We start from the raw sequence: 26,539 nt of genomic DNA, 5'->3' as shown, positions 1-26,539 counted from the left end.
ACATTTAGTTGAAGCAGGAGTACGGAACTTTGATGAGGTCAGACGAATGAGCAGGGAAGAGTAAAATGACAAAAATAAGGGTTTTTGAATTTTTCGAGAAATACCAACGGCAAATACTACCATTTGCCATTGAGAAAGACAAACCCATCTCTGTATAGTCCTAGGCAAACACAAAAAGCGCTAAAGTTCGATTGTCTATATAGATTAATCCATTGATCGTGAGGACTTCGCGATCGAAATAGACAATAAGTGAATAACAAACCCGCTTAGCTCTTAATCCTATGTTTGTCATTGTCTACAATGGTTATACGACGGATTAAAGAAATTGCGAAGTTTTTTTTTTTTGGAAAAGTGATAAGTCACGTGTTGAAGCATGTGGTATTTTTCTGGTCCATTTTCAATATTGGCCTAGTGTGTAGGTCTACATAGGGTCCGCGTGACGAGACACTAACAATGTCTGCTCGACATGTTACTTCTATGAATGGCATGTTTCTGCGCATGAATCCTAAAATGCACGTGTAAAATACAGTTGTCGGCGCGTGAATTTAATTCCCGCGTACGTAAAAACCGCGAACGTGATCTAGATTAATGGATATTACCATAGAAATTTATGATGGGTTTATTACACATTATCAATACTTTTATAGCGTAGAAACACAACGACGTAAAACTTCTTGGGTAGGCTAGGCTATATATATTTGAGATTTTTGACTTGCTTGGAAACAGAATCAATATTATGACTACTTGAGGCGGTCGATTGAGTTGAGAGTATCTATTGAAACCATGACACGTTATTCTGAATTAATTTGAATGTAATGCAAATAGACGGATAGAAAATTAGTTTTCAAATCGCGTGAGCACACGACATTTCGTGATTATTTTTCTCACTGTCGACTAACGGTACAGTGAAGAGTTTTAACCAGGCACATCGAATACATCTTATTACGCATGCGTATCACGTCATTCTGGCCGGATATTCATGTCAAATTGTTATGAGAACTGAAAGAATTTGCTCCAAATAACTTTTTCAAAGTATGTTTATAAATGGATGAGAACATAGTGATTGTGTCGTGCTCGACATCTGTGAATGAATTTGAACGATATTTTCAGCAAATGCCGACGTGTTATTGAAGTTGTCTTTTGAAATCCGTTACCTGTGTCTGGTTTTGGACATTCGTAAAAAATGTCCATGCCCCATCGATCGCAGCGTCAACATTGCTATTTATGCGACCTCCCCAGAACTCCATGGGCGATGTTGCATGATTTTTCTGAGGCTGTGTGCCGTGGATGTGTCAATTATGAAGGACCCGATAGAATAGAAATGGTAATTGATGCAGCAAGACAAATGAAAAGATCACATGGTGTTCAGGAAATTCATTCAAAGTATTCTGCAGGAGTGTCAGTTGGTGCCATCCACGGTCCTAGAGCAGTGTCATCAGCAGTGAACAATAACAATGCAGTAGGATATCCAGATACTTCAGCCTACAATATGGAGCCACCTAATGCAAGAATGCATCATGGACATTTGCCAACGTCTCCTGAAAGATTTTCAATGCATGAACTTAGAGCAAGAAGCCTGCCAGAAGTTGGCAGCAACATGGCTATTCGACCAACTAATGGAATTGGTTCTGTTGTTGGACATAGTGTGCATGAACACCATATTATGCCTCGTGGTAGTTCTATGTCTGTACATCCCATACGTTCAGGCGTTCCACTCAGAGGAATTGTAGCTCCACATGCACAATTGAATAAAAGAGTTGAATCAGAAGAAGATGAGAGTTCCAGTCATTCTATCAATGATGATGGTATCGGAAGCTCTAAAGCCAACAGTTCAGCTTCCAGCTCAGAAGAGTTGAACATCAACAGACCTTTAGCTGTCAGAGAGACTTTATCTGTTCTCATGACTTGTGTTCCATTCAAAGTTCGGTTTAAAAAGGATCATTTGCTGACTGGAAGAGTGTTCACATTTGATGCATGTTTAAATGCCAATATGACATATGAACTAAAAGTGTTTATTGAATATCCACTGGGATCTGGGAGTATTTACAGTAGTGCTAATGGTGTAGTCAAACAAATGTATCAGGACTGTTTGAAAGACCTTGGAAAAAATCTGTCCTTTGGATTAAAATATTTGGAATATGAGATGAAACAGGGCAGTTCTGATTGGCGAGTATTCTCTGATTTTCTCACTGATGGTGTCAGAATATTCAAAGAACCAGTAAAAAAAGAAATGATACCCTGTCCTTATGTAGATAAATCATTGCCACCCTTGCCAAGTTTATCTACCTTGGCAAGAATTTCAACACCAATGCTTCAAAATGGTAAAGTAGTGTATGATCAGAACTCGCGGAAGAGAAAGGCATCCCCAGCAATGGAAGGTGATTTAAAAGATGAACCAAAACGTCACATGTGGTTACAAAAACCAATTACTGAAGACCTCAAGTACAATGCGTCTGCTGCTTACAGTTCTGGGATTTCCAGTTCCACCTCAGCTTCCCCAGTTGGCCATCCTGCTCCCACTTCCCCTGATACTGCTGTTCCTCATTCTGAATCCTCTCCTATGACAGCTTTAATGACCGCCACAAAAAATCTTACCAAAACATCCAGTGTTAGTGAAGGTCAAAGTTCAAAAACATTAGTGTCATCTCGTGTTCATTCTCTTCCAGGCCCTGTGTCTGATGCAGGTATAGGTAGTACAAGTAGTTCAATGCCAGAGTCCACAGTTCCTAACTCGGAAGCCCTGCGCTGTACAATTTGTGAGGAAAGACTAGAGGACACACATTTTGTTCAATGTCCATCAGTGATAGAACATAAATTCTGTTTTCCATGTTCAAAAGACAGTATAAAAAGACAAGGTGCTGGATCAGAAGTTTACTGTCCCAGTAACAAAAAATGTCCGTTGGCCGGCTCTAGTGTTCCATGGGCTTTCATGCCTGGTGAAATTGTGACAATTCTCGGTGAACAATATCGTGATGTGAAAGTCAAGAAAGAGGTGGAAAATTGAACTTGGTTAGAATTCTATTTAATATTGGTGACATACATTATTTAAACAACTTGGGTGCAATCACTTGGAATTATAAACTCTATGATCATCTTTGGGGATATCTCAAACTACTAGCATTTAAAAAAGAGAGTTATGAATTAGTGTTACTAATGAATCAATACATCGCAAGGATGCCAGGATGTGTGCATCATATCACATGGTCATCTACCGAACTTCACAATACCAGGCATACATCTGAAAGCAGTACCCACTACTGCTGTTTTAAATCATTGAAACTTTGAAGATAAATTATTACTTTTTATCTGGATTACCTCATGTCCCAAATCCCGATACATATTGTATCGTACGGTAGCTCTTGTATAGTGATACGTATCGTATCTTGGCATGATTTGCTATATCCAGCACTGTTATGATGAACTGCACAAAGAATGACTTATTGATGAGAATGATACAAAAAATAAAATTGCCAAATTTTTTTGATGTAATATGGACGTTATGAAATTGTTTCAAAGAAGTTTTTAAGTTTAATTATTGGTAACATTTTAAAACTTTGTTCTCAACATAATAAGACTTAAAAACATTTTCCTATTTCTTCAGACGTTTTTGTTTACCGTACAAGTTGTTTTGAATACATGTAGTTCAAAGTTTTGATCTAAGCTTTTGTCAGATTGATTGTTATGAAATTCTATTGTTTGTTATTATGTTAAGATTCTGGTTTTTTATTTTATCCTATATTGTTCAATTTCAATCAATATGTCCTCCAGTTTGTAAATGTTTTTAAGGATAGTCTGAAGCCATCAAAATTATCATACAACTAGAATTTATTTTCATCTGTCAAAAATAGGCTAATTGATTAAAAATCATCAACGGTACGGCAAACTGTAAAAATAACTTTAGTTGATTATTTTCTTATCATAATGCAATATTAAAAAAAAATCTACTTGCACAACCCTGCATCATGAAGCTATTTTAGAAGATTGGTTTCGAAAGAAAATAAGTTCATAATTCATTTTTCTTTCATTTAGATACAAATTTTTTGTTTCAAACTTTTCCATGTGTAAAAGTCATGTTAAACTGTTAAGAGTTTTGTTTCTTTATCTTAATGTTGAATTGATTTCTATTTAAGTACTTGTTTTACATTATTAAAACTTTTACATGTTTTATATGGTCTTATCATTATACCCACTTACGATCTTCACAATCTTTCTTGTATCACAGAATGCAGCGATTTAATTGAATTGTATGACAGGGAATACAGCCAATCATAGTCCTGAACAGAAAGACTGTAAACATTATGACTTATTATTTATAGATTTTCTGTCATGAACTCTAATTGGCATACAATCAAACCAAATTACTGCATTTACGAGCTATCAAGATTCAAGAAAAGTGGTAAAGATTTCTGAAATTTAGAGCATTCCTTATACTTTTTTGATAGTGAAACTGGATGAAAGTGGAATATATATTACAAGGAGACATCAAACTTATCTCAGCATTTTCCTGTCCTGCAATGAGTCCAGCTGTCTAATCCTTTCATATTTTTTTTCAATTTTATTTATCTGTTGCAAGAAGCAAAAAAATCTGTTAAGTAAAAAAAAAAGAGAAAGAACAATAACTCTCATTAGAAAAATGCTTCAAAATTAGAAATTGCTTTTGCCGTATTACTCTGCATTGCTGAAATATATTACTATAATCTGTGTACTAAAAGTACTAATATAGTCTAGCCTGACCATAATACTTGGTTGGTATTCAGTATTGAATGTAAACCGAGATCTCTTTTAATATATTCAAAACATGAAATCCTATCTCCTGGGACAGAAATAATCATGAAATGGTATGCATGGACTCTACTAGTGTTCTAGTCCTAAGAGGTTATTATTTTAATAGAAAGATTATGTTAGATAATACCCAGACATTATCTTATATTGTGTTTTCTACAGTTATAATGTTATTTCTATGGATTATGATATCCAAGGATTAAGAATTATGAGATGAGTTTGAACAGGGTCCAATATGTCAATACAGATAAGTGAAATGGTATGGTATACATACGAATTTTAGCTACAAGAAGTATAGGTTATTTTAATGGTTTTAAGAAAAATGGAAAGATATATGAAAATGATGAGGAACGATTGCAACAATCAAGCATAAAAAAATGCAATTTGTGTGTGGAAAAATTTCTTCGTTATTCAAGGGAATTATACAAAACACTCTTTATTGGCTCAACAACAAGATTGTAGATCCCCATTTCATATCACCTGTCATTTCTATAAATTACCAAACATTTCATGTGACTCATTTTCTTCAATCATTATATTAAAATTGGCTGCTAAATAGAATTGACTGAAGGGTTAAAAATGGTACCAGAAAGGATTTGTGCTATCTGATCTAAAGCAGATCCCATTATTGTTAGATTCCATATTTCTTTGTCCAGTTGTTCTAACACAGAGTAAAAAAGAAGGTATGATTTGCATGGTTATATGATGTTATTTGTGAATGAGGCAGACCTGAGTTGAATATTAATGAAGTAATGATATTATCAAGTAGAGTGTTGTATGGCCATGAATATAAACGTGAGGAGAAATCTAATCAGGATTTTATACTGGGACAGCCATGGGGTAGATGATTTGCCTCATGCCAACCTTAATTCTATTCTATAACTGTGGTTGTCAAAACTACATACAGCTATTCAAAGCTGGTTCTATTGTTTTTCCCATTGTCAAGCACCAACTTGGATGCCACTTTGCTTCAGGATTTCACCACATTAGCATTTGGCTATAATCTCTATAGCTAGTTACATCTTTTATCCATTGTTAAGTGGTTATCTGGGAATTTATCAAATCCTATTATTATCCTTCATTATAGCTAAGGCTGCTAATAATATTTAAGGGCCTTCGATATAGCTATGTCAAAAAAAGCTTAGTTTTGGTGGCATTGCAAATTCCACAGACGTCTGACCAGTGGCATTTCTAGTTTCTAGTTCCATTGATTTGTAAGGGGGCTGTGACGATTTTTTATAAAATAATTAAAAATTTGAAAGTTGAGATGAGATAGTGTCAAAGTAATGAAGATAAACAAGTTATAAAATAGACATTATTATTTGAAACTATCTGCACAGGTTTCAACATTTTTCGGGTCTTATATTATCATATTTTTTTTCCTATAGTCAGGAAAGAAATCTTCTCCTTCCTGGAACAACTAATGCCTATCTGGTACATAGTTTGTCAAATTGGCTGCCTTTTTTTAGAGTCTTTAGCTATTATATTTATTTAAATATATATTTTATAGACCTGATCATCCACAAATCTGTATTTAGCAATTTTCTTGAACAGGTCAAATCCCAGCTTAAACTTTTGTCCATTTAATATGTTTTTATAACAAATGATCAGGCTTAGTGAAAATCTAAATATAATCCGTTGTTTCCTTATAAGGAATTCCTTGGCTCTTCAGAGAAAATTTTAAAACTCATTAATATAAAAATGAAAGTTTAAGGAGATATTGATTTAATAATGATAAATACTATAGATGGCTGGAAAATAGAGATAAAAGCCTTGGTCATCACTGACCCAGATTAGATTATTGATTAATGTGACATTTGATATCACTTACTCTGAAAATGGTTGTAGGTAGTTAAGATCTAGCTAATTCAAATGATACAGAAATGATCAGTGTAGACTAAGATGGCTGTGGCAAACATATTTTAATTGCAAATTAGCTTTGTTTTCTCTGGCAAACTGGCATATTATATATAATATATAAGTGCAGGAACTGCTGGTATGATAGCACTATTCTGTCAAACACCATTTCCAGATATAATAGACCTTCTCTCAAGGGGAAATGAGTTCAGATTTCACAGGTGGTTGAATAACTGTCTGATTGACAAAAAAATAAATCAACAGCCCTGGACTGAATTCTAATGATTGGTGCTCTTTAAATGTCTAGTTGGAGTTTAGTCTTTAATGATAATTTTTATAAATATCTTTTTTTCAAGTTTTCTTTGTATATTCAAGGTTGAAAGTTGGATCCATTTCTGAATCAGCAGATCAGCAGAATAATCCTACCACTTTTAGATTTCTAATTTTGGAGGAATCTTTTAAGTGCACATTTGATTTATCAGGACCTTGATGTTGGCAATGTGGCTAAACTATCCAACCCTAAATGTAGATGTATGTTGAATTGATTTGATAAAATAAGACTATTGATTGAAACTATTGATCAATTTAACAGTAAATTATTCGAAACATGTTTCCAACTAGACTTGAATTCAAATTACCAATTATTTTTAAATAACTAGGATTTTTTATCAGTATTTATAAAGGGCTGTTTATTGTCTATATGTTATGAGTCATACCTGTTATAATTATTATCTATTAGTATGTTGATACCAGTGTTTAATCTTCTCACATAATTACCCCCCTGATACTCTATTGTTCATTAATGTGGCCTTGAAATTAATGTTTCGACCAGATGACATCTCATATCCTCATCCTTTAGTGCCTAGACATCTTGTTTTTTCTTCAGGAAGTATATGATTGTCATATGTAGTAGCATTTCAATGAATCTGAGGAGGAAGGGCCTGTGTAGGTGCCACAGAATTGTCAAGGGTTTTGGTTGGGGGCATTTAAGATTTCAATGATTAGTAATTTAAAACTGGGAAATAGGGTGGTAATAGAGCCAGGCAAACCTCATCTCTCATACACCTGTCACTGTTGTTCATTTGTCAGTGTTTGCCAGTAATGTCTGACATAAGTTTCAAATTGGAAGACTGGGATATTGACCATTGAAACATTTTCTATCAAATGGTTAAGGTTTTTTTCACATGCAAGATGAAAGTTGGAAAGAATCAGGATGTAAATGTCTGACAAGCACTAGCATTTTTTGAGAAACTTTCAAATTTTTAAAGAAGGCATGGTTAAAATTAGGCATTTCTTTTTTTTTGACAAAATAACCACACAGCTTTTATTTTCATCCAATGCTGAATTACTCTTATCTATACATAGTTTAAATATCTAAATAAATAATATGAATTCTGTAAATTTTCATTCAGATATACATTAGTAAAGAATTCATCTTCTAATAGTTATTTTGGTTCACGCTGTATTTCTATTAAAGCTTGTTCTAATCCATATAACAATACACAAGAAGCTTATCATGCACACAATATAAATATAATGTCTATTTCAATTCTCTAATGTATTCTCAATTCATGTCTGTAAATTCTGAATGAATTCCAAATATTACAAGAAGTAATCAAAAAACAGAGCGATCATCACCACAAATAATAGAAAAACAGAAACAAATACAGTCAAATCAAATTTAGATTGATAACTATCACATAATGACATGTAATGTATTAATTAAAATTTTACACGCATGGCAAAATATCTATCAGGAATGGACTTGAGTTGCCTGAGCTTCAATGGGCTGTACTGTATGCAGGATGATATTTGAAAGACATTCACATAAAACATGTATGCTATACACATCATTTATACCACATCCTATTTTGAATTTATTTTTCTAGATTTAATGACAAAAGGATGGCAGAAAAGTGATATTAAAGTGTTATAATAGATTTATTGCTATGGTGTAAATGTAGTATCTGATATTTATAGGTATGACTATGATGACAGAGAAAAACCAGTAGACCAAGCTTCCAGACTCTTAGATAGAATGGTAGATTTAAAACATCAAGTCGCTAATGTAAGGGTTTATTATGTGCTATCATAAATAAGAATTCTTTTATATCATTTTATATCATACCTCAATTGAAATGCAATTTGTCACATGGAAAATAACGTGAGCTTGACATTTATTACTGGTTTTTTATTTTATTATTCTCTGAGAGTGTGTGCATATTAAAATGTAAGGAAACAAAAACAAAATGTAAAAAGCTTGCGACAATATTTATGAGTAGAAAAATTTAATTCTATTTTTTAGGGAAGATTTGATGATCAGTTTAATTATGGTCCTTATCCATTGGATCCTTATTTAGTAAGTATAATAATTAATCGAAATATTCTAGAATTCTGTTAAGATGTGTGATAAATAATACAAAGTTTAAGCCATCTCTCTCATGATTTTTCTGTCATTTTGCATTGGACAATTTTTCATGGAACAAATGAAACAAGTTTTACTTTACCAAGTGAATATGACTCTGAATATACATGTGAACTGCATGTAGACAGAATTTCAAGATGGGTGTAATTAAAACTCAATAATGGAAACTGGACTGGTTCAGCCATGAATCTAGTGTCACTTTACAATTTTCAGAGGAAACACAGTTATTGTCATAAATGCACATTAGTCTAATGAGAATTCTAATGATTGATTTTTTGCTGTAAAATGATTGAACAATCAGATGTCTAAAACTTAAATAGGTATGAAAATTTAATGCTACCAATGTTTTGAAAAAAGATCATTAAGGTTGTCTTTGCATTCATTCTTAATATTTCCTCTTTTACAGAAAACAGGAAGAGGAAGTGATGTAAAAACTCAACCATTACAAGTTAATGCCCCTGTTTATAATAATTATAGTGATGTCAAGAAAGTGTTAAATACAGTTAATAAGAAAATCTCTCAATTAGAATCTAATCTTAAACATGTGACACGATTTCAAAATGAAGATGAACTATCTTGTCTGGCTAAAGTTTTACAGGGTGAAAGGTAAGAAGTAAGTTTTTGTTTTTAACCAAATGCTGAAGTTAAGCTCCAAAAGAAGATCAAAAACTTTGAAATTGTGCCTCCGTAAAAGACTTGTTTAAAGTGAGAAGCTAAACACTAATGAAAAGTATTATTCAAAATAAGAACAAATTGACAAAAAGTAGCCTATCTGCAAAGATTTTGGAATCCAAAAAGCTTATTCATATTATTTAATTGATATATTTTTCTTCACAATATAAATTCATGATCTTAATATAAGAATAATGTTTATTTTATTACAGTGAAGATTTAGAACAGAATAAGATAAAATCTATGGTAGACAGATTAATAAAATCTAAAAGAAAAATAATTGAGGTAAAGAATCTATTGATGTATATTCCTGACTATAAAACATATTCTCATATCCACCCATCTAAGTCCTTACTGACCTTTATCCTAAATATTATCTTTAGAGTTTTATAGACTACTAACATACATCAATCAATCTCATCATGCAGATTTTGATGTTTCATTGCACGTTTTTATGGTGGACTCTATTTGCTATATATGATCTAAGGAAATTGCTATGCTACGCTAGTTCTGAGGCATGCTTTTGTTTTATAAAATATTTAACCATCATCAATGCAGATATTCATTATTAGTCAATGTCTTGTATGACAGTACAATTTTTAATGTATTCTGATTAGTAAAGGTAGGTTATAAAAATTTCATCCAATCATGCATGGTGAGTGTAGATACCCTTGAAAAAAATACATAAAACAAAACATCTTGATCTATATTCAGATCACACACAATTTTAGTATTCTCTGGATCTAACTCAAAATTCTTATGCTTTTATGCGCCATTATTGGGTGTTGATTTGAGTCTTGAATATATGTAAAGAAGTACTGGAATTGGACGAAAATCGCATAATCCTTCAAAATATTTCAAACTAGGAAGTTCTTTTCCTATTTCTATAGATGTCTTTTCTATATATATATATAATTCTGGACACACATTGATTTGAAGGCTTACATTTCAAAGGTGAGCTGTGAACACTATTGCTGATTGGCTTAGCTAAAAAATTCATGTTTCTGAGACTAAGATACGATTGGAAAAAAAATGGTGCACCTTTCCATTTACAAAGAACAGGACCTACTACTAGTCAGTTTGACTTCATGATAATAAGTTGACTCTTTTAGGATGATGTTCAGAGAGAATTATTAAATGCAGAGTTAAAGAAACAGGAATTGATAGAGGCCAGTAAAAAACCAAGTACTAAAGATTTAAAGAAAGTTGCTGTTGGTGGTAGAGTCACTCAGACGTATCAAAGAAAACGTGAAACTACTAGATTTACACAAGATAAAGACAGATCTGTTACTTCTAGACCTTATGGAAAGGTAGGCAATTAATATAGTTCTTGCCTTTATCTCTCACAATAGACACTTGCTTTTTGTACCTTTTACTCTATAATAGCAAATATAGTGCTCATACCCTTGAGGAAATATGGAAAAATCAACAAGGGGATTAAGATTGCATAATTCTCATTGCTTCCTGGTGAAAGTTTTAAAGTTTGCCACCAGGTAAGGAAGCTTTGTTTGCTGCAAGCACCTGTTCATTATTCAAATTCTACTATGTTTAATTTTGACCTGCAAGCACCTGTTCATTATTCAAATACTTAGTTCTGACCTGGTTCAGTATATCTATGGGTGCCTTCACTCTACCATGTGCAATTTAACATTTCAGAACTTGTTGCCTTCCAATATTGCTAGAGTTGGTAGGAGTGAACCTATTACAAGTAAAGTTGATAGTAAAACTGTTTATAAAACATTGATCACACAAACTAAACAATCTTCTAAAACACAACAACGTCAACAACCTGGCTACAGACAGCAACAGACAGGTTTGTTTGTCACTCTATTTTAAACTTTACTCAATTATTTTTTGGATTCTGTTGAATTTTGTGTGGTTGGGGGTTTAAAAAAACATGGAGGGGGGATATTTCAACTTACTGTACTCCTATCAGTGAGGAAGGTCGGAGGGGCTGGCAAGGAAAGGGTCTAGTCATTCCGATAGAACAATAAACCGAGACCTTGTAATCTACAGGCTGTGTATGCTAGATCCCTCCACAGTTGAAAACCCAAAAACAGTTGGCTAATGCCGCTATCCTGACAGAATTTCCCTTTCTGGAGTTGCCTGACTTTATGTGCACTATAAGGTGCAGAAAAGACATAAAACTCTTAAACAATTCATTTAGTTTTGGTCTGTGTTTGTTAATTTCAGTGCCAGTAATAAATAACATCATGCCAATGGCAGTAGCATTATGTGAACCAAGATATCTACCAGGTAGAGCAGCTGGTGTATTGTCCTGTGAACCAATGGCTTGTAGTTCACCTTCCTCACAAACTCACCCTACTTCACTACCTAATCTTTCTAATATACAAGATACTACCTTTATTGACCAGGTTTGTCTGAATTTGTCTAATTTTTTAATACAAGTAAAGGTACTCAGAATTTATTACTCAGACAATTTTTTATGTGAAAGGCAAGAGATTTTGATACTAACTAGGTTTTTTTTTACGGGTTGTTTTAGAAACATTCCAAGAGATAATCAAATTTTGACTTAACGCTTTTTATTATTCAAATGACATGAAATAGTGGTTGTATATAATCATCAGGGTTTTGAATGTATTTCAGATCAATTCACCATCATTATCACCAAGATCTCCTTCACCCAAATCACCAGGTTACCATTCACCAACTCACAGTATGGTAGATAATTACAGTGATGTGGAAGGAACAGGAATTATTCTACCAGGATATCAACATGAAGAATATAGACAACCACCTGAACCCAGTAGAGTAGTTTTTAAACCTCCTAACCTAGAGAGCTATGATCAGAATCCTACGTCTGATGTTATAGCTAATGATATACATAGACAGAATTTACTTCAAGAAAAGGCATCACAGTGGTAAGATAAAATTTTGTTTTAGTAGTCACAGTCCTTTTTCACAATACTTAACTTATAATATAAGTCTTATATACATTCCAGATTTTAAGAAATGCAGTAATGTGATTGGATAACAAATCTTAATTTTAAATTGAACGTCCAATCAGACGACCAAAACAATAAAATCATCTAAAAACTAAAATCTAAACCAAGTGATTGTGAAATAGGCCCCAGATTCTGCTCAAGCATTGGAATTCGAGTCTTTCAATATTTGACCTCTCTATTGATGATGTATCTGATCTATACACAGTGCAGATCAAAGTAAAAATGATAATGAGTATTAAAATGATATAAGCAAATATAGTATTGAAGATTAAGTTATTAATTTTTAATACCTTATGGCAAATACACTACTTATCTCCCCTTGCTTGTTATATATCAAGGCAAATACAGGTATTTAGTACAACCAGGGCACTTTCAAACGACATTTTGAACTTAGTTGTCAATAGTTGGTCTTGGTTGTTTTTAACATTGGTCTGAGATATATCAAAAGTTGTCTCTTAGTGGTCCTAGTTATGTTTGGTCTGAGTTGTCTTCCATGTTTTTCTGTATAATAATAATGATGATATTACAGGTTAGAAAGTGAGCTCATGGCTCAGGTTTTATCTCAAGTAAATCGTGGAGGTGAAGAGAAGATACACCATGAATCTTCCTGGGGTACAGATAACCAGTATAACTATAGAGATCTGGTAAATAAACAGCCTGGAGTTGATCAGGACTCACAGTTATCAGATAATAGTGCTACTCAATCAGAGTCTGTTGAAGGTAAAGTACAAATGTGTTTGAGATTTTTTGCCGATTTTCTTTTAATGGTCTCATGGTTGGTAATCAGAGGAGCTAGCAATTGTGTGTCTCAATCCTGTCAACATTTTAATTGCTCACTGCTTGTATTATTTATAGATGATATGGATATCGGCTATTGATATTTTCATTCATTCCATTATTTCTTCTGGCATTTCACAATTTATTCCTCATTTATTTCTTCAATATGGTTTCTATCCATCTATCCTTCTCCCAATATCACTCTAAGGCTTTTAATGTTTGACTACAAATTTCATTACAGAAGATTTACAGGAGAAAATCCAGAAGATATTTATTAGTGTTGGTCAACCAGTTAATAGTAAAATAGTATCAACATTGGTACAGGAAGCCTTAATTGATAGAATACGTACGTTACTAGGTGAATCACAACCTAGCACCTCTGGTACCAGACCTGATAAAAAGACCACAGACTTGGAGGAAGTTAAAGATGATTATGATGATGATTTTGAAAGTGTAGATTCACCTGAGGTAGACAAATATTTTCTTTATCCTGGCAGAAAATTTGTAGGTTTTGTGGTAATTTCTTATGTTTCTGAAGGTCTGTCTTTTGTGGGGCAAAAATTATATATTGATGTTTATATTGTTTTATATTTGTAAGAAAAACAGAAAAATAAGCATTCATAATGTTATATTTCCGGGTCATGTATCCTCAAAGCAAGGATGTCCATTGCCTTCTAACTTCTAACACTGTTTTAGGATATCCAGGGCTAAGATGGTTTTGAGAATATGTGTCCTGGTTACTTACCGGTATACTTGTACCAAGTCCTAATTTGGTCTGTTGTATGATTAAACTATTTTTCTTACCTATTCTCTAATGAGTTTTAAGATTCTGGCCATCCTACAGACAATATTTGTTGATTGTATATGGACTATAAGACATTGTAAATTAGAACTTGTTTTTATTTTACAGCCTTCAATGAAACACTTACCTACCCCTGATTTGACACCGATGTCCAGTCTGACTGATTCTCCAGTAAGACAGGATTCACCCCCACCACCTGCCACTAAACGGTCTCCTGTTCGATCACCTAAACCTAGAGTACCTAGGCGACAGAAAGTAGAGGAGATTGATGATTCTGATGTTTATAATTCTATGATGATGACTCGAGAGCCTGAACCAAAACAATCTCCACAGCAACCAGTCACTGTACCCTCTCCCGATAGTGACAGTGATCCTTCCACTTCATATGATATATCTCAAGAACTACGTAGACTAGCTGGTATGTATAGATCAGTTATCTAACCAACACATTACATATTTCTACATTTCTACTGTGTTTAACTGAAGCAGATGCACCTCATGTTTTAGGATGAGGTGATAATATTCATAATGCCACGTCATTCAAAGAACAAGTTCAATGATAAAGCATTAGGAGGAAATTGTATTTGAAGAAATATCAACATAATGAGGAAAATAAGATTGAAACAAAGTCTTTTTTACATATCTCATATTTTATATATGTAGGCTTGAATGTACAAAAATGTGTTAAGATTAATCGCTAATGTCTTTTTTATCTGAATATGTTTTGTTTCCAGTGAAACCAGAAGAAAAAGCAGACTTTATCATTCAATCCGTCCATGATGTAGAAACACCTGTACCCACTCCCCCTCCTAGATCACCAACACCAGTACAGACTCTGCCTCAGTTTATAGCCTCCCCACCCCCTCTTGTTTCCGTCCAACATCCTACATCAGTTCACCATTCCATAACTGAAGAACCCAGTTTCCATGATGTCAGTAGAAGACAAGATCCTGATGCTACAGGAACATCTTTTAATTTTAACCGAACTGGAATTTCTGTAGATAATATTCAGGATGTTAGAAAATCTACTACTATAGTGTAAGTATTCAAACCACAATCTAGTAAAGTGGAGGACATTGAACTATCTGATAATCTGGGGCCTTATACCAGAAATTTTAAGAAATAGAGTAATCTAAACGAAAGAATTAATTGCAAAAAATCTCTGAAAGCTTTTAAGTTGATGTTATTCTGATAGATTAGGATGTTGGAAATATTTGCAGCAAGAAGTTGTTAATGCTTTAATCAAACTTGTATGCGCTCTTTTATGCATTTAAAATATTAAATATCTGATTCATTTTAGGAGAATGTCTTCAACTACTGTCAGAGATAGTATAGAAGTACCTCAGCCTCAAGAATCACCTAGACCTGTCCCACAACCTACAGTCATACATGTTGGATCACCACAAGCTATCAGTCCTGTACGAGATCCTAGTTTAATACCCAGTCCAGACCAGCGTAGTTCTCCCTCCACTAGTATAACTGATACTATTAATGAATGTATATCAGAAGGACAATGGTTATTAAATAGAAGTGAAGGACAAGTTGCTGAGATTCCTATAGATCCAGGTAACTCTTGCTATTTTCATTGTGTATCTACTTTAGCATTACTACTTGCAATAGGTTATGTCTGATGAGTTGGAACATATTTCCAGTTTGAGCTTATTATTTTTAGGATCCTTGGATGGTTTGTTATCAAAACTTAATGAATGAAGTTAGAACTGAAAGTTCCATTTAATTTAATTTTCCACCATGACCTAGTATATAGAAACTTATATGGCTTGTTGTAGCTGAGTCATTAGCTTTCCAGGCTTGTTTAAATTGATTCTACTTTACTCCTTCATTCTATATATTTTTGTGTAATGTGTATAATTTCAGTTGTGATAGAGAATATTAAGTATAATCGTATTGATATTAGTACAGCTAGTACCTTGAGAGATACAGAAGATCTAGATTTAGTAAGTAATTGCTAGTGTCAAGAGCACCATCTTCATAATATCTATCAATACTTATTGAAATAATTAAATCTACCAAATTGTTTGCTTTTAAACCTTTTTACTATAATTCTTACTAAATTTATTGTTTGTGACAAGCATAGACTGTTATTATTTTGAACATGCCTTTAGTAAATCAGTATGCTTATTATAAGTGTCAGGAAGACAGTTTGAAATTTCTTTTTCTTTATAATTTATGCAGCCTTTGGATAATAATAAGGTTAGTTCATTTTACTATGCATGGTCTTGTATTTCCTTTAGAACAGTCTATCTGTTAATCTTTAAAAGTTTTATATTGTATTTTTGTCATTTAGAAACAGTGAACTGATAACTGTTAAAAAGATTAGGGTTGTAATTGTTTGATTTTGAGGGTTTCATATGTTCTTTAGACATGATTCCAAACTGCTATTCAAAACTTAATAGAATCAAATTCATTTTCAGGATGATTTGGACAATCTGAAAAGTGAAGGTGAATTCATCCATTATTCCTCAGTACCAGTTCAACAGGACATCAACAGTCTGTTACAGAGACAACAGGAATCATATACAAGAGATCACGTCGATGGACCAGGTTACCCTACTGAATTGAATGTCACAGAGAGTATGGGAGAACTTAGTCTTGGACAGATACAGTCTTCTAGAGTAGGGCAACCACGATCTTTTCAGACCAATGGGAATACTTATGCATCTGATGTAACGGAAGAAGAAGACAGTGGTCCCAGTAAAGTTATTCGAGTAGGGGAGAGTCTACCTGGTACAAGTCAGAGAAACTTTAGTCGTCCACCTCTCAGTCAAACTGGACCTCAATTCAGCACTTATACAAGACAATCTAGAGATGGTAAATTATGATTTCCTTTGTTGCCTGTGCCTTTAAGGTGGCTAATAATTATGTGTCAATGGTAAACATAAAATAATTGTCTTTGTCACCAGGGGCCATATTCTGGAAAAATTAACTTACCCAGTACATAAAATTCAGATCTTAGGAAATAGTGTTATATTAGTGTTTCATAGAACAAAATTTAGAACAAAAAGAAAAAAGGGGGGGTGTCCAAGTTTAGATTTTGTCATTGATCCCGTGTGGTTGGAAGCTTTTAAGTCTAATTAGAATTAAAAACAGACCCCGTTAACCCCGGTAAGAAATCAATCCCGTTAACCCCGGTAGAACTAACCCCGTTAAACCCCGGTAAAACAAACCCCGTTAACTAACTCCGGTTTTTAGACTCCGTTAAAACTAACCACGTTAAAAAGCAACCCCGTTAAACCCCGTTAGACACCCCGCTATCTGAACAGTATAAATAGAACCCCGAAGAGTGAGTTTTATTAATCAGTCTGAAGAGTACACCCAAGTACGAAACTAGTCACTGCTAACTAGGGATAACTGGTCGCCTCGCCCATTCTTATCTCGTATAGAACAAAATTTAGAGTCAATTTTGGTGATTGACCTATCAGATGAAGATAATGCTAAAATCCTTCCAAATTAAGTTTTTGTGAATAGGAAACTTGATTACCGGTATAAGGGATGTGATATTTTGTCAAATTTTCACACAAATTACTTGTACATGTATACATAAAGGATTCAGGTTTGTAGAAGTCTGTAAAAAAAATCTTTACAAAGGCTCCAGAAAAAATATGTAAGAAGCCAAAAAAGAGATAAAGAAAGCCAGGTGTGAAATTCAAGCTGTTTATTTCTTTTTATTCAGAAAATGGAACATCCCGAGATTCTACTATGAATTTAGAAGATTTAGACATCAGTAAAAGAAAATTACCACCATCTCGAAAATGGAATGATAAACCTAAAACTACAAGTAAGATAGCTTTTAGTTTTAAAGTGATATAGTTGTCTTAGTATTATGTTTTACCAGTTTCAATCCTTATTAGTACTTGGTTTATTTATTGATAATTCTCAATATTCACTATCCATAAAACACATTTCATAATTTAAAATACACTGTCTTGTTCTGCAACAATAAATCAAAAATGCATCTATGAAGTAAAAACAGTGTACAGGTTAACCTGTCCCTTGGTCCATTATCCCATAAGCCTTTGATTCATTTGATTTGTTGATTCAGTCCAGTCTGATTCATTGTAACAAAATATTGTGCATCTTTAATTGCTTTCACTTTGACCTTGTGTAACATCATCACTTGTTATTAAAAGTAATAGAATTGGCTATTATTCTTGTCTGGCAAGAATATTTACCCATTGAATCAGGGATGGAGAATGTTAGCTCACAAATCCCAAGGTAGTTTTCTACATTTATGTCAATAAGAGAACCTTCTTTGATATAAATAAGGCCAGAAAAACATCAATACTGAAAAATTAATGCCTTCTCCTCTGTCGTTGTTGTCATTTTGATGAATAAGATCATTTTGAGTTAAAACGATAAACCACAAGATTTTAATATGATTTTTAGAAACTTTGTCTTCTTAACATTAAAAATAGTCTAAAATCAATAGGCCTACATAACAGTATCAAGTTATTAATTGGAAAACAGTCTAAAACACACATAGACAAAAGTAATAAAAATTTATAATGGAACTCTTAAAATAGATTCAGTGAGACAAAGCAAGTTGTCAAAGTTAACTAAAAGTTAATTAAGATCAGGTATTGGACTGTGTGTAGAGCTTTGATAAGAAATTACAGGTAAAATATAATTAAAATACTGTGACATAACTCAACTTGATACACTGACTGTGTCTTATGATCTATACTAGCTGGTGTTAGGGTGTATTGAGACAAGTCTCAATGAAAGCACTGGCCTAGGTCACAGAGCAATAGATAAGTCTATTGATTATGTGAAAATTAGTTAGCTGGTGTTATGGAGTTTATTTTATATCATACATATAGTTATAAATTAATGAATACATAGGTAAAATTTAATGTTTTTATATCATAGGTATAAATTGAACCACTTCACATCATACTTGGCTATAAATTGAAGCATTTCAACCCATACATAGATATAACTTGAAGCATTTTATATCAAGCATAGGTATGAATGGAAGCATTTGATATCATACAAATGTTTATATTGAAACATTTAATATCTAACTTAGGTATAAATTGATTTTTTTTATCATACATATATATATATATATTAAAGCATTTTATACTGTACATACATAGGTATAAATTGAAGCATTTTGTATCATACATAGGTATAAATTAAAGCATTTTGTATCATACATCGGTATAAATTGAAGCATATCATACATTCATTGATATAAGTTGAAGCATATCATACATTCATTGGTATAAATTGAAGCATTTTGTATCATACATTGGTATAAATTGAATCATTTTGTATCATACATTGGTATTAATCGAAGCATATCATACATATATGAATTGAAGCATTTTGATATCATACATAAGTATGATTTGAAGCATCTTATGTTTGGTGGAGAATTTGGAGGGTGTTGTACAATTGTATAAGAATTATAGACAGTGTATTAATGGGGTTTAAAACTAGAATATTTTTTTTTATCAGTTTTAACCATTCACCATAAACCTCTGTGTAAACCTCTTTTACTTTTCTCATACTATGATTAAATAACTATTTGATTCAAGACTTCAATTTGAGTGGGTCATCTCTAAGAGCAGCTGATATAAAATATTTCTCTACAAGCAAAAATCTAAAGTTATCAAATTGATGCTTCCAGGTGATTAGTGTTATACACTACATTAAATTACAACAGATTTTTATGTTGAAATTTCCAGGTTATTATCCTTTAAGTCAATATCATGGCAGGAAATAACAGTGATATTGATTTTTACTAGGTTTATATATAATCTCCACATGGTGTCCATTTATCAATTATTATATAAACATTATACAATTATACCTTTATTAGTTTTCTCACTTCATTGTTATATCAACACAATGGTAGAAAACAATTTATACAATGAAATGGGATGTTAATGGAAATCAGCAAATATTAGGTTTATGTTTTAAAGTAGGATTGCCTGCAATCATATAAATCAATTATATTTTCATGGTGGTAAAAACTACTGTAACAAGCATTGAAAAAATATCTTTTGATTCAATGCCACCATTTGAAAATAAACCAAGAAAAGTTCTCGAACGAAAATAAAGATGGTGGCATATGTATTATGCAGATTTAGATTAGGAGGTCCAGATGATATTCCCAGAATATTTTTCAGAATCAGCAAAATCTTTACATTTCATTTATTTCAGTGACTCATTTTTTTTTTTTATAAAACACACATATTGTAAATTTACAATGTGGTCATAAATCATAATTCTTATGATTTTTAGGAAATCAGGGTCCAGATGTATGATATAAACTGATTAATAATTACTACAGTAATAACATTATCATCTATTATATCCCATTGTTTTAATCAGTGTAATATTATTAGATTACTGTTAATACGGCCTATAGTCCAGCTAAAGTAGATAAATATAAATCTATACCAGTATATTAACAATTGAAACATCATTATCATTAATGATATCCCATTGTTTATTAACAATATTGATATCCTCCACCTGAATACTTGCCAATATGGAATCAATATCTCATTAACCATATTGAGAAATACATGTATAATATTCATGTATACTGTTTATGACACTGATTTGCTTAAACCACCTGCTCTTCTGTTACTTTTTATACGCCCACATGAATATGTGGTCGTATATTGTCATCGCCCCTGTCCGTCGGTCTCCGTCAACATTTCTTGTGAGCACTATAGAGACTACAGTTTTTATCTGATTTTGATAAAACTTGGTGTGATGCTTTAGATTGATAAGATCTTGGTCAAGTTTTTTGAGATATTGCCCTTGACTTAGAACGCCTTGAAATTTGTTAAAAATTGTTCGTGAGCAGGATTGAAGCTACAGTTTTCATCAGATTCTGATGAAACTTGGTGTGATCATTGGAATTGATAAGATCTCGCACGAGTTCTAACTTGACGCATTTTCGATGAACGGTTTTTGAGTTATTGCCCATGACTTTGTTAAAACACGTCAAAATTTGTTAAAAATAGTTAGTTATTGCCCTTGACTTTGTTAAAAAGTGTTGAAATTTGTTAAAAATAGTTCGTGAGCAGGATTGAAGCTACAGTTTTCAACCGATTCTGATGAAACTTGTTGTGATCATTGTAATTGATAAGATCTCGGACAAGTTCTAACATGACGCATTTTCGATGAACGGTTTTTGAATTATTGCCCTTGACTTTGTTAGAACACGTCGAAATTTGTTAAAAATAGTTCGTGAGCAGGATTGAAGCTACAGTTTTCAACCGATTCTGATGAAACTTGGTGTGATCATTGGAATTGATAAGATCTCGGACAAGTTCTAACTTGACACATTTTCGATGAACGGTTTTTGAGTTATTACCCTTGACTTTGTAAAAACACGTCAAAATTAGTTAAAAATAGTTTGTGAGCAGGATTGAAGCTACAGTTTTCATCAGATTCTGATGAAACTTGGTGTGATCATTGGAATTGATAAGATCTCGCACGAGTTCTAACTTGACGCATTTTCGATGAACGGTTTTTGAGTTATTGCCCATGACTTTGTTAAAACACGTCAAAATTTGTTAAAAATAGTTCGTGAGCAGGATTGAAGCTACAGTTTTCAACCGATTCTGATGAAACTTGGTGTGATCATTGGAATTGATAAGATCTCGGACAAGTTCTAACTTGACGCATTTTCGATGAACAGTTTTTGAGTTATTGCCCATGACTTTGTTAAAACACGTCAAAATTTGTTAAAAATAGTTTGTGAGCAGGATTGAAGCTACAGTTTTCAACCGATTCTGATGAAACTTGGTGTGATCATTGGAATTGATAAGATCTCGCACAAGTTTTAACTTGACACATTTTCGATGAACGGTTTTTGAGTTATTGCCCTTGACTTTGTAAAAACACGTAAAAATTTGTTAAAAATAGTTTGTGAGCAGGATTGAAGCTACAGTTTTTAACCGATTCTGATGAAACTGGGTGTGATCATTGGAATTGATAAGATTTCGGACAAGTTCTAACTTGACGCATTTTCGATGAACGGTTTTTGAGTTATTGCCCTTGACTTTGTTAAAAAGTGTTGAAATTTGTTAAAAATAGTTCGTGAGCAGGATTGAAGCTACAGTTTTCAACCGATTCTGATGAAACTTGGTGTGATCATTGGAATTGATAAGATCTCAGACAAGTTCTAATTTGACGCATTTTTAAATAACAGTTTTTGAGTTATTGCCCTTGACTTTGTAAAAACGCGTCGAAATTTGTTAAAAATAGTTCGGAGCAGGATTGAAGCTACAGTTTTCAACCGATTCTGATGAAACTTGGTGTGATCATTGGAATTGATAAGATCTCGGACAAGTTCTAACTTGACGTATTTTCGATGAACGGTTTTTGAGTTATTGCCCTTGACTTTGTTAAAATGCGTCGAAATTTGCTAAAAATAGTTTGTGAGCAGGATTGACGCTACAGTTTTCAACCGATTCTGATGAAACTTGTGGTGATCATTGGAGTTTATAAGATCTCGGACAAGTTCTAACTTGATGCAATTTTGATGAACGGTTTTCGAGTTATTGCCCTTGACTTTGTAAAAACGCGTCAAAATTTGTTCGTGGGCACAATAGAAGCTACAGTTTTCAACCGATTCTGATGAAGCTTGGTGTGATCATTGAAATTGATAAGATCTCGGACAAGTTCTAACTTGACGCATTTTCGATGAAATGTTTTTGAGTTAATGCCATTAACTTACGTTAAAAGTTGTTTTTTGCCCTTGATTAGAGCTATGTGATTTAATTGTTTGTTGTATTTGGGTTATTGATATTGATTTTAAAAAATTTTGTGGAACTATTCAGCATGAATGATTTCTTCAATATGAGAAGTCACTAAAGACTGTTTTATTTTTTCCGACAGCTGCCAGTGGGCGTATGTTACCTTGCAACGCAAGCTATCTTTTAATTTAGAAATTGTGATTTTTATGCATACAAATTGCAGACAAAAATTTATCCAAAACAATTAACTCAAACATAATTTTCCAAACTAGGCAACATAGCCTAGAGCATTCGATTTTAATTTTGACCCTTGCCTAACTGCTTGCTATGAAGTAATAAAAAATTGTGACTTTTGTTTATTGTAATAGAATTTAATATTTCTATTTTCAGCTTTCTCCCTATCCCATGATTCAATGAGAAGTAGTGGTGGCTTAGAGATGACGGAATCAGAGTTAGGTAGTGAGCGGTATGGAGTGAGAGAATCGCAGGATTCCGACCGATATCGCCTTGGAGATACTTTGGATTCTGATAGATATCGACTTGGAGAATCAGCTGATTCTGATCGCTACAAGCACCATGATTTGTTAGATTCTGACAGATATAAATTCCGAAAATCCATGGATTCAGAAATGTCTGCCCAAACCAATGAGGATGAGTCTGAAGAACAAGATCGTAAAGATCCTAAAGGCCATAGTGGACCATACAGAATGTCAGTGACTGTCCCTTCTGTTCATCCCATTTCAGAAGATGAGGACAGTGAAGAGATTTCAGAAATTGATGCTACAATTTCAAAATAATAAACTATTAGTTGTAGAATATTCATATGTATTCAGATGTTTCCAAAAGACCAAACAGTTCAAGCTTATGTCAGTGGTCTGTTTTGCAAAATAAACTGTTTCGAGACAGCACAAGGTGTTAAATAAATAAACCAAGTACCAATTCTCTGAACTGTAAAAGGAGTTTGGAATTTTGGCGAAACTTTATTAAGTTATTAAATGGACATTTTCATGTAGGACACATATATATCATTAAGCTAAGAAAGACTCAGTTGAGTTAGCTTTGTATGTATACTTATTATCAATGAAATATATTTTGTCAGATAAGTTTTGATATTATAGAAATATCTTAAATGAAATATAAGTATATGTGTAAACTTGAAGCATATTTAAATGAACATCATTGATATAGAACCTTAAAAGTAGTTGCCTATCCTTTTGGACACTGTACATTATTATAAGATTATTTATTATTATGTTTTTATGATATTTCCTTATATTTACAGTAAAATTAGTAACAAATCTGCCTTTTCCCTCCTTAAGGTTTATCTCTTATATAGTTTCAGGAATAAGATGGGACATACCTATGCAATATACTGACTATTGTAATGAAATTTAAGTGATGATCTGTCTGGCAATAGTTCATGTGTTATCTCCACATCTGTGAATTTGAATTCAATTAGCCAGTCATATCTGAGTCATCTAGGATTTGGGTGATAATGAGATTTATATCCTACTGTTCTGCACCTTTTACGGCTAATGGTTACTCTATGCAATGTGCAATGAGGGAAGTTTTGATAGGACAGCAGTATTAGCTTACTCTTTTTGACCATAGGCCAATGTGTTATATAATGGGGTCCATATTAATACTGTGGGATGTAACACTTGTTAACTGCCAACATTATCAATGAAGTCAAACCTGGTAATTAGCTCCTATTCATTGACACTGTGTTACACTCAAAAGATTTATTGATGTTTCCATTAGATGGACCAAGCCTGGTTGACCTGCTGTAAATAGCCATTACAGGGGTCACTACCTTGGAGATCATTTCCTCTTGACAAGCTTTGTTAATTACACTACACATGCAAACTGACAATAGTAGATATAATCAATTTGTCCGAAACTTACTAACTTTAATCAGGGCTGTGCTAGTTATATTTGACATATCTAGATCAGTGAGTGAAGAGTTTAAAATTCAAACTCATTTAAGTACTATCTAATTATTTGGTGAATACACGTAATTAGTCCATTGGAAAAAAAATTGACATGAGACTGGTATCATTAAACTGAGACGGTGTTATATATCAAGATGTTCATGTTGCTGTATTTGGAGGGCATGCTGAGCAGAAAATGAGGTAAAAACAGATCTGAACACTAGGAGTATAGCCTACCCTCTGACTACACTGTTTTCTGAATTGAATTTTGGCAATCATTTTCATATGAATCGCAATATCAATTACAAAATACTACCGAGATTCTTGGATTGCCTTTGGGTTGATGAAAATGTTAACCACTGGAAAGGTTATTATTTGTAAACAAGATTTTACAGACGGCAATTTTCACTCCGAAAAGTGAGTCATTTTCACTCGAATTTTATGGGAGGGAAGTGTTTCTATTTCAAATGGAAATCACTGAACCTTATATTTCTATGAACACGAAGACATTCTAAGACAAGTGGTATACAGTTTAAAATCTTACTTTGAATATTTATGAAAAAATCAATTCAGAGCTCCGTGTAGTTAGATAGTTGATTATCTGACTCAAAAGCTAAACAAATGTCGTGAAGATCAAGTCAGGACCAGAATTAAGACGGCCTGTTTCGGACTACCAAAATCTGTCTTACTATGAATACATGTATTATTATTTATGTGGGTTTGATTTCGTCTAAAGGGAAATGAGTGTTCTCGCTCGCTCGAACTATTCTATATTGTCTATTTTCATGATAAAATCTTTCTTATGGAAATCTGTACATAATTCCAAAGAACATGAAAAAGAGACAAGGAACTGACAGCAGAAAACCATCTCTACTTCAAGCATCTTGTGTTATGGGTAGGACATATTTTAACAGAAAACTGTCCTAATAAAAGATACTATAGGTCTTATGGGAGCCGCGGTGGTTCATTGAGGGCTCAATCTCGGAATTGGTCGAGATAATAACTTCGGATTTTTAAACCCAGTGTAAAGAGGAGCGGGCATGGAGCGTCTAGACGTTCGGATGAGACAATAAACCGAGACCCCTTGTGCTACAGGCTGTGCACATTAAAGATCCCTCGAGATTTGGAAATCGAAGAAGAGAAGGTTAGCAAAATTTCCCTAATTGCACCCTGCATTGTGTAGCCCGTCTTCGTCTTCATTAGCCCACAGCTTATTGTAAGAAAAGCAGGACGTATAACTCCATTCATTTCATTTTAAAGAGTCATAGTTATCTCCCTTAGACCAGTTATCTGAACGCTATATCTACACATGAGTTCATCTCATCAATGAGATCAATTGTCAATGGTGTCTATGACAACAAACTAAACACTTGGTCATAAATGCACGTGCGCTCATGATTTTGGTAACAGGTGATAGACCAATAAACATGAACACATGAAGATGGATCTGCTAGAGAAAAGATTGGAAAATGAACGACACAACTTCAAAATAATTTTATTTCAACTCGATTTTTTTAGGCATGGGACCTGATTACTTATGTTGCAGATGAAATTCCAGGCTCTTGAAAGTAAAGTTTTAGCTT

General features: G+C 33.2%; 2 protein-coding genes across 2 annotated transcripts; both read left to right on the top strand.

The window, feature by feature from the left end:
* Positions 1-975: 975 nt before the first annotated feature.
* On the top strand, positions 976-3,004 carry LOTGIDRAFT_219852 (hypothetical protein; the record flags this gene model as incomplete). Its single annotated transcript, XM_009063322.1, has 3 exons — positions 976-1,643; positions 1,824-2,240; positions 2,493-3,004. Exons 1-3 carry the CDS (start codon positions 1,184-1,186, stop codon positions 3,002-3,004), a joined length of 1,389 nt encoding a protein of 462 aa, XP_009061570.1. The 5' UTR covers positions 976-1,183.
* Positions 3,005-5,017: 2,013 nt separating this feature from the next.
* LOTGIDRAFT_234923 (hypothetical protein) lies at positions 5,018-24,320 on the top strand (the record flags this gene model as incomplete). The annotated part of the gene is made up of 18 exons (XM_009063321.1): positions 5,018-5,046; positions 8,620-8,707; positions 8,945-8,998; positions 9,471-9,670; positions 9,949-10,021; positions 10,849-11,046; positions 11,393-11,549; positions 11,930-12,111; positions 12,344-12,618; positions 13,232-13,422; positions 13,721-13,947; positions 14,390-14,699; positions 15,016-15,319; positions 15,582-15,847; positions 16,157-16,236; positions 16,714-17,110; positions 17,973-18,077; positions 23,416-24,320. 18 exons carry the CDS (start codon positions 5,018-5,020, stop codon positions 23,820-23,822), a joined length of 3,543 nt encoding a protein of 1,180 aa, XP_009061569.1. The 3' UTR covers positions 23,823-24,320.
* Positions 24,321-26,539: the final 2,219 nt, after the last annotated feature.

Source organism: Lottia gigantea (assembly GCF_000327385.1).
Source record: "Lottia gigantea unplaced genomic scaffold LOTGIsca_57, whole genome shotgun sequence".
Lineage (NCBI taxonomy): Eukaryota > Metazoa > Mollusca > Gastropoda > Lottiidae > Lottia > Lottia gigantea.
Note: the sequence above shows the minus strand (reverse complement) of the source record. Positions and strands in the feature narration are given on the sequence as shown.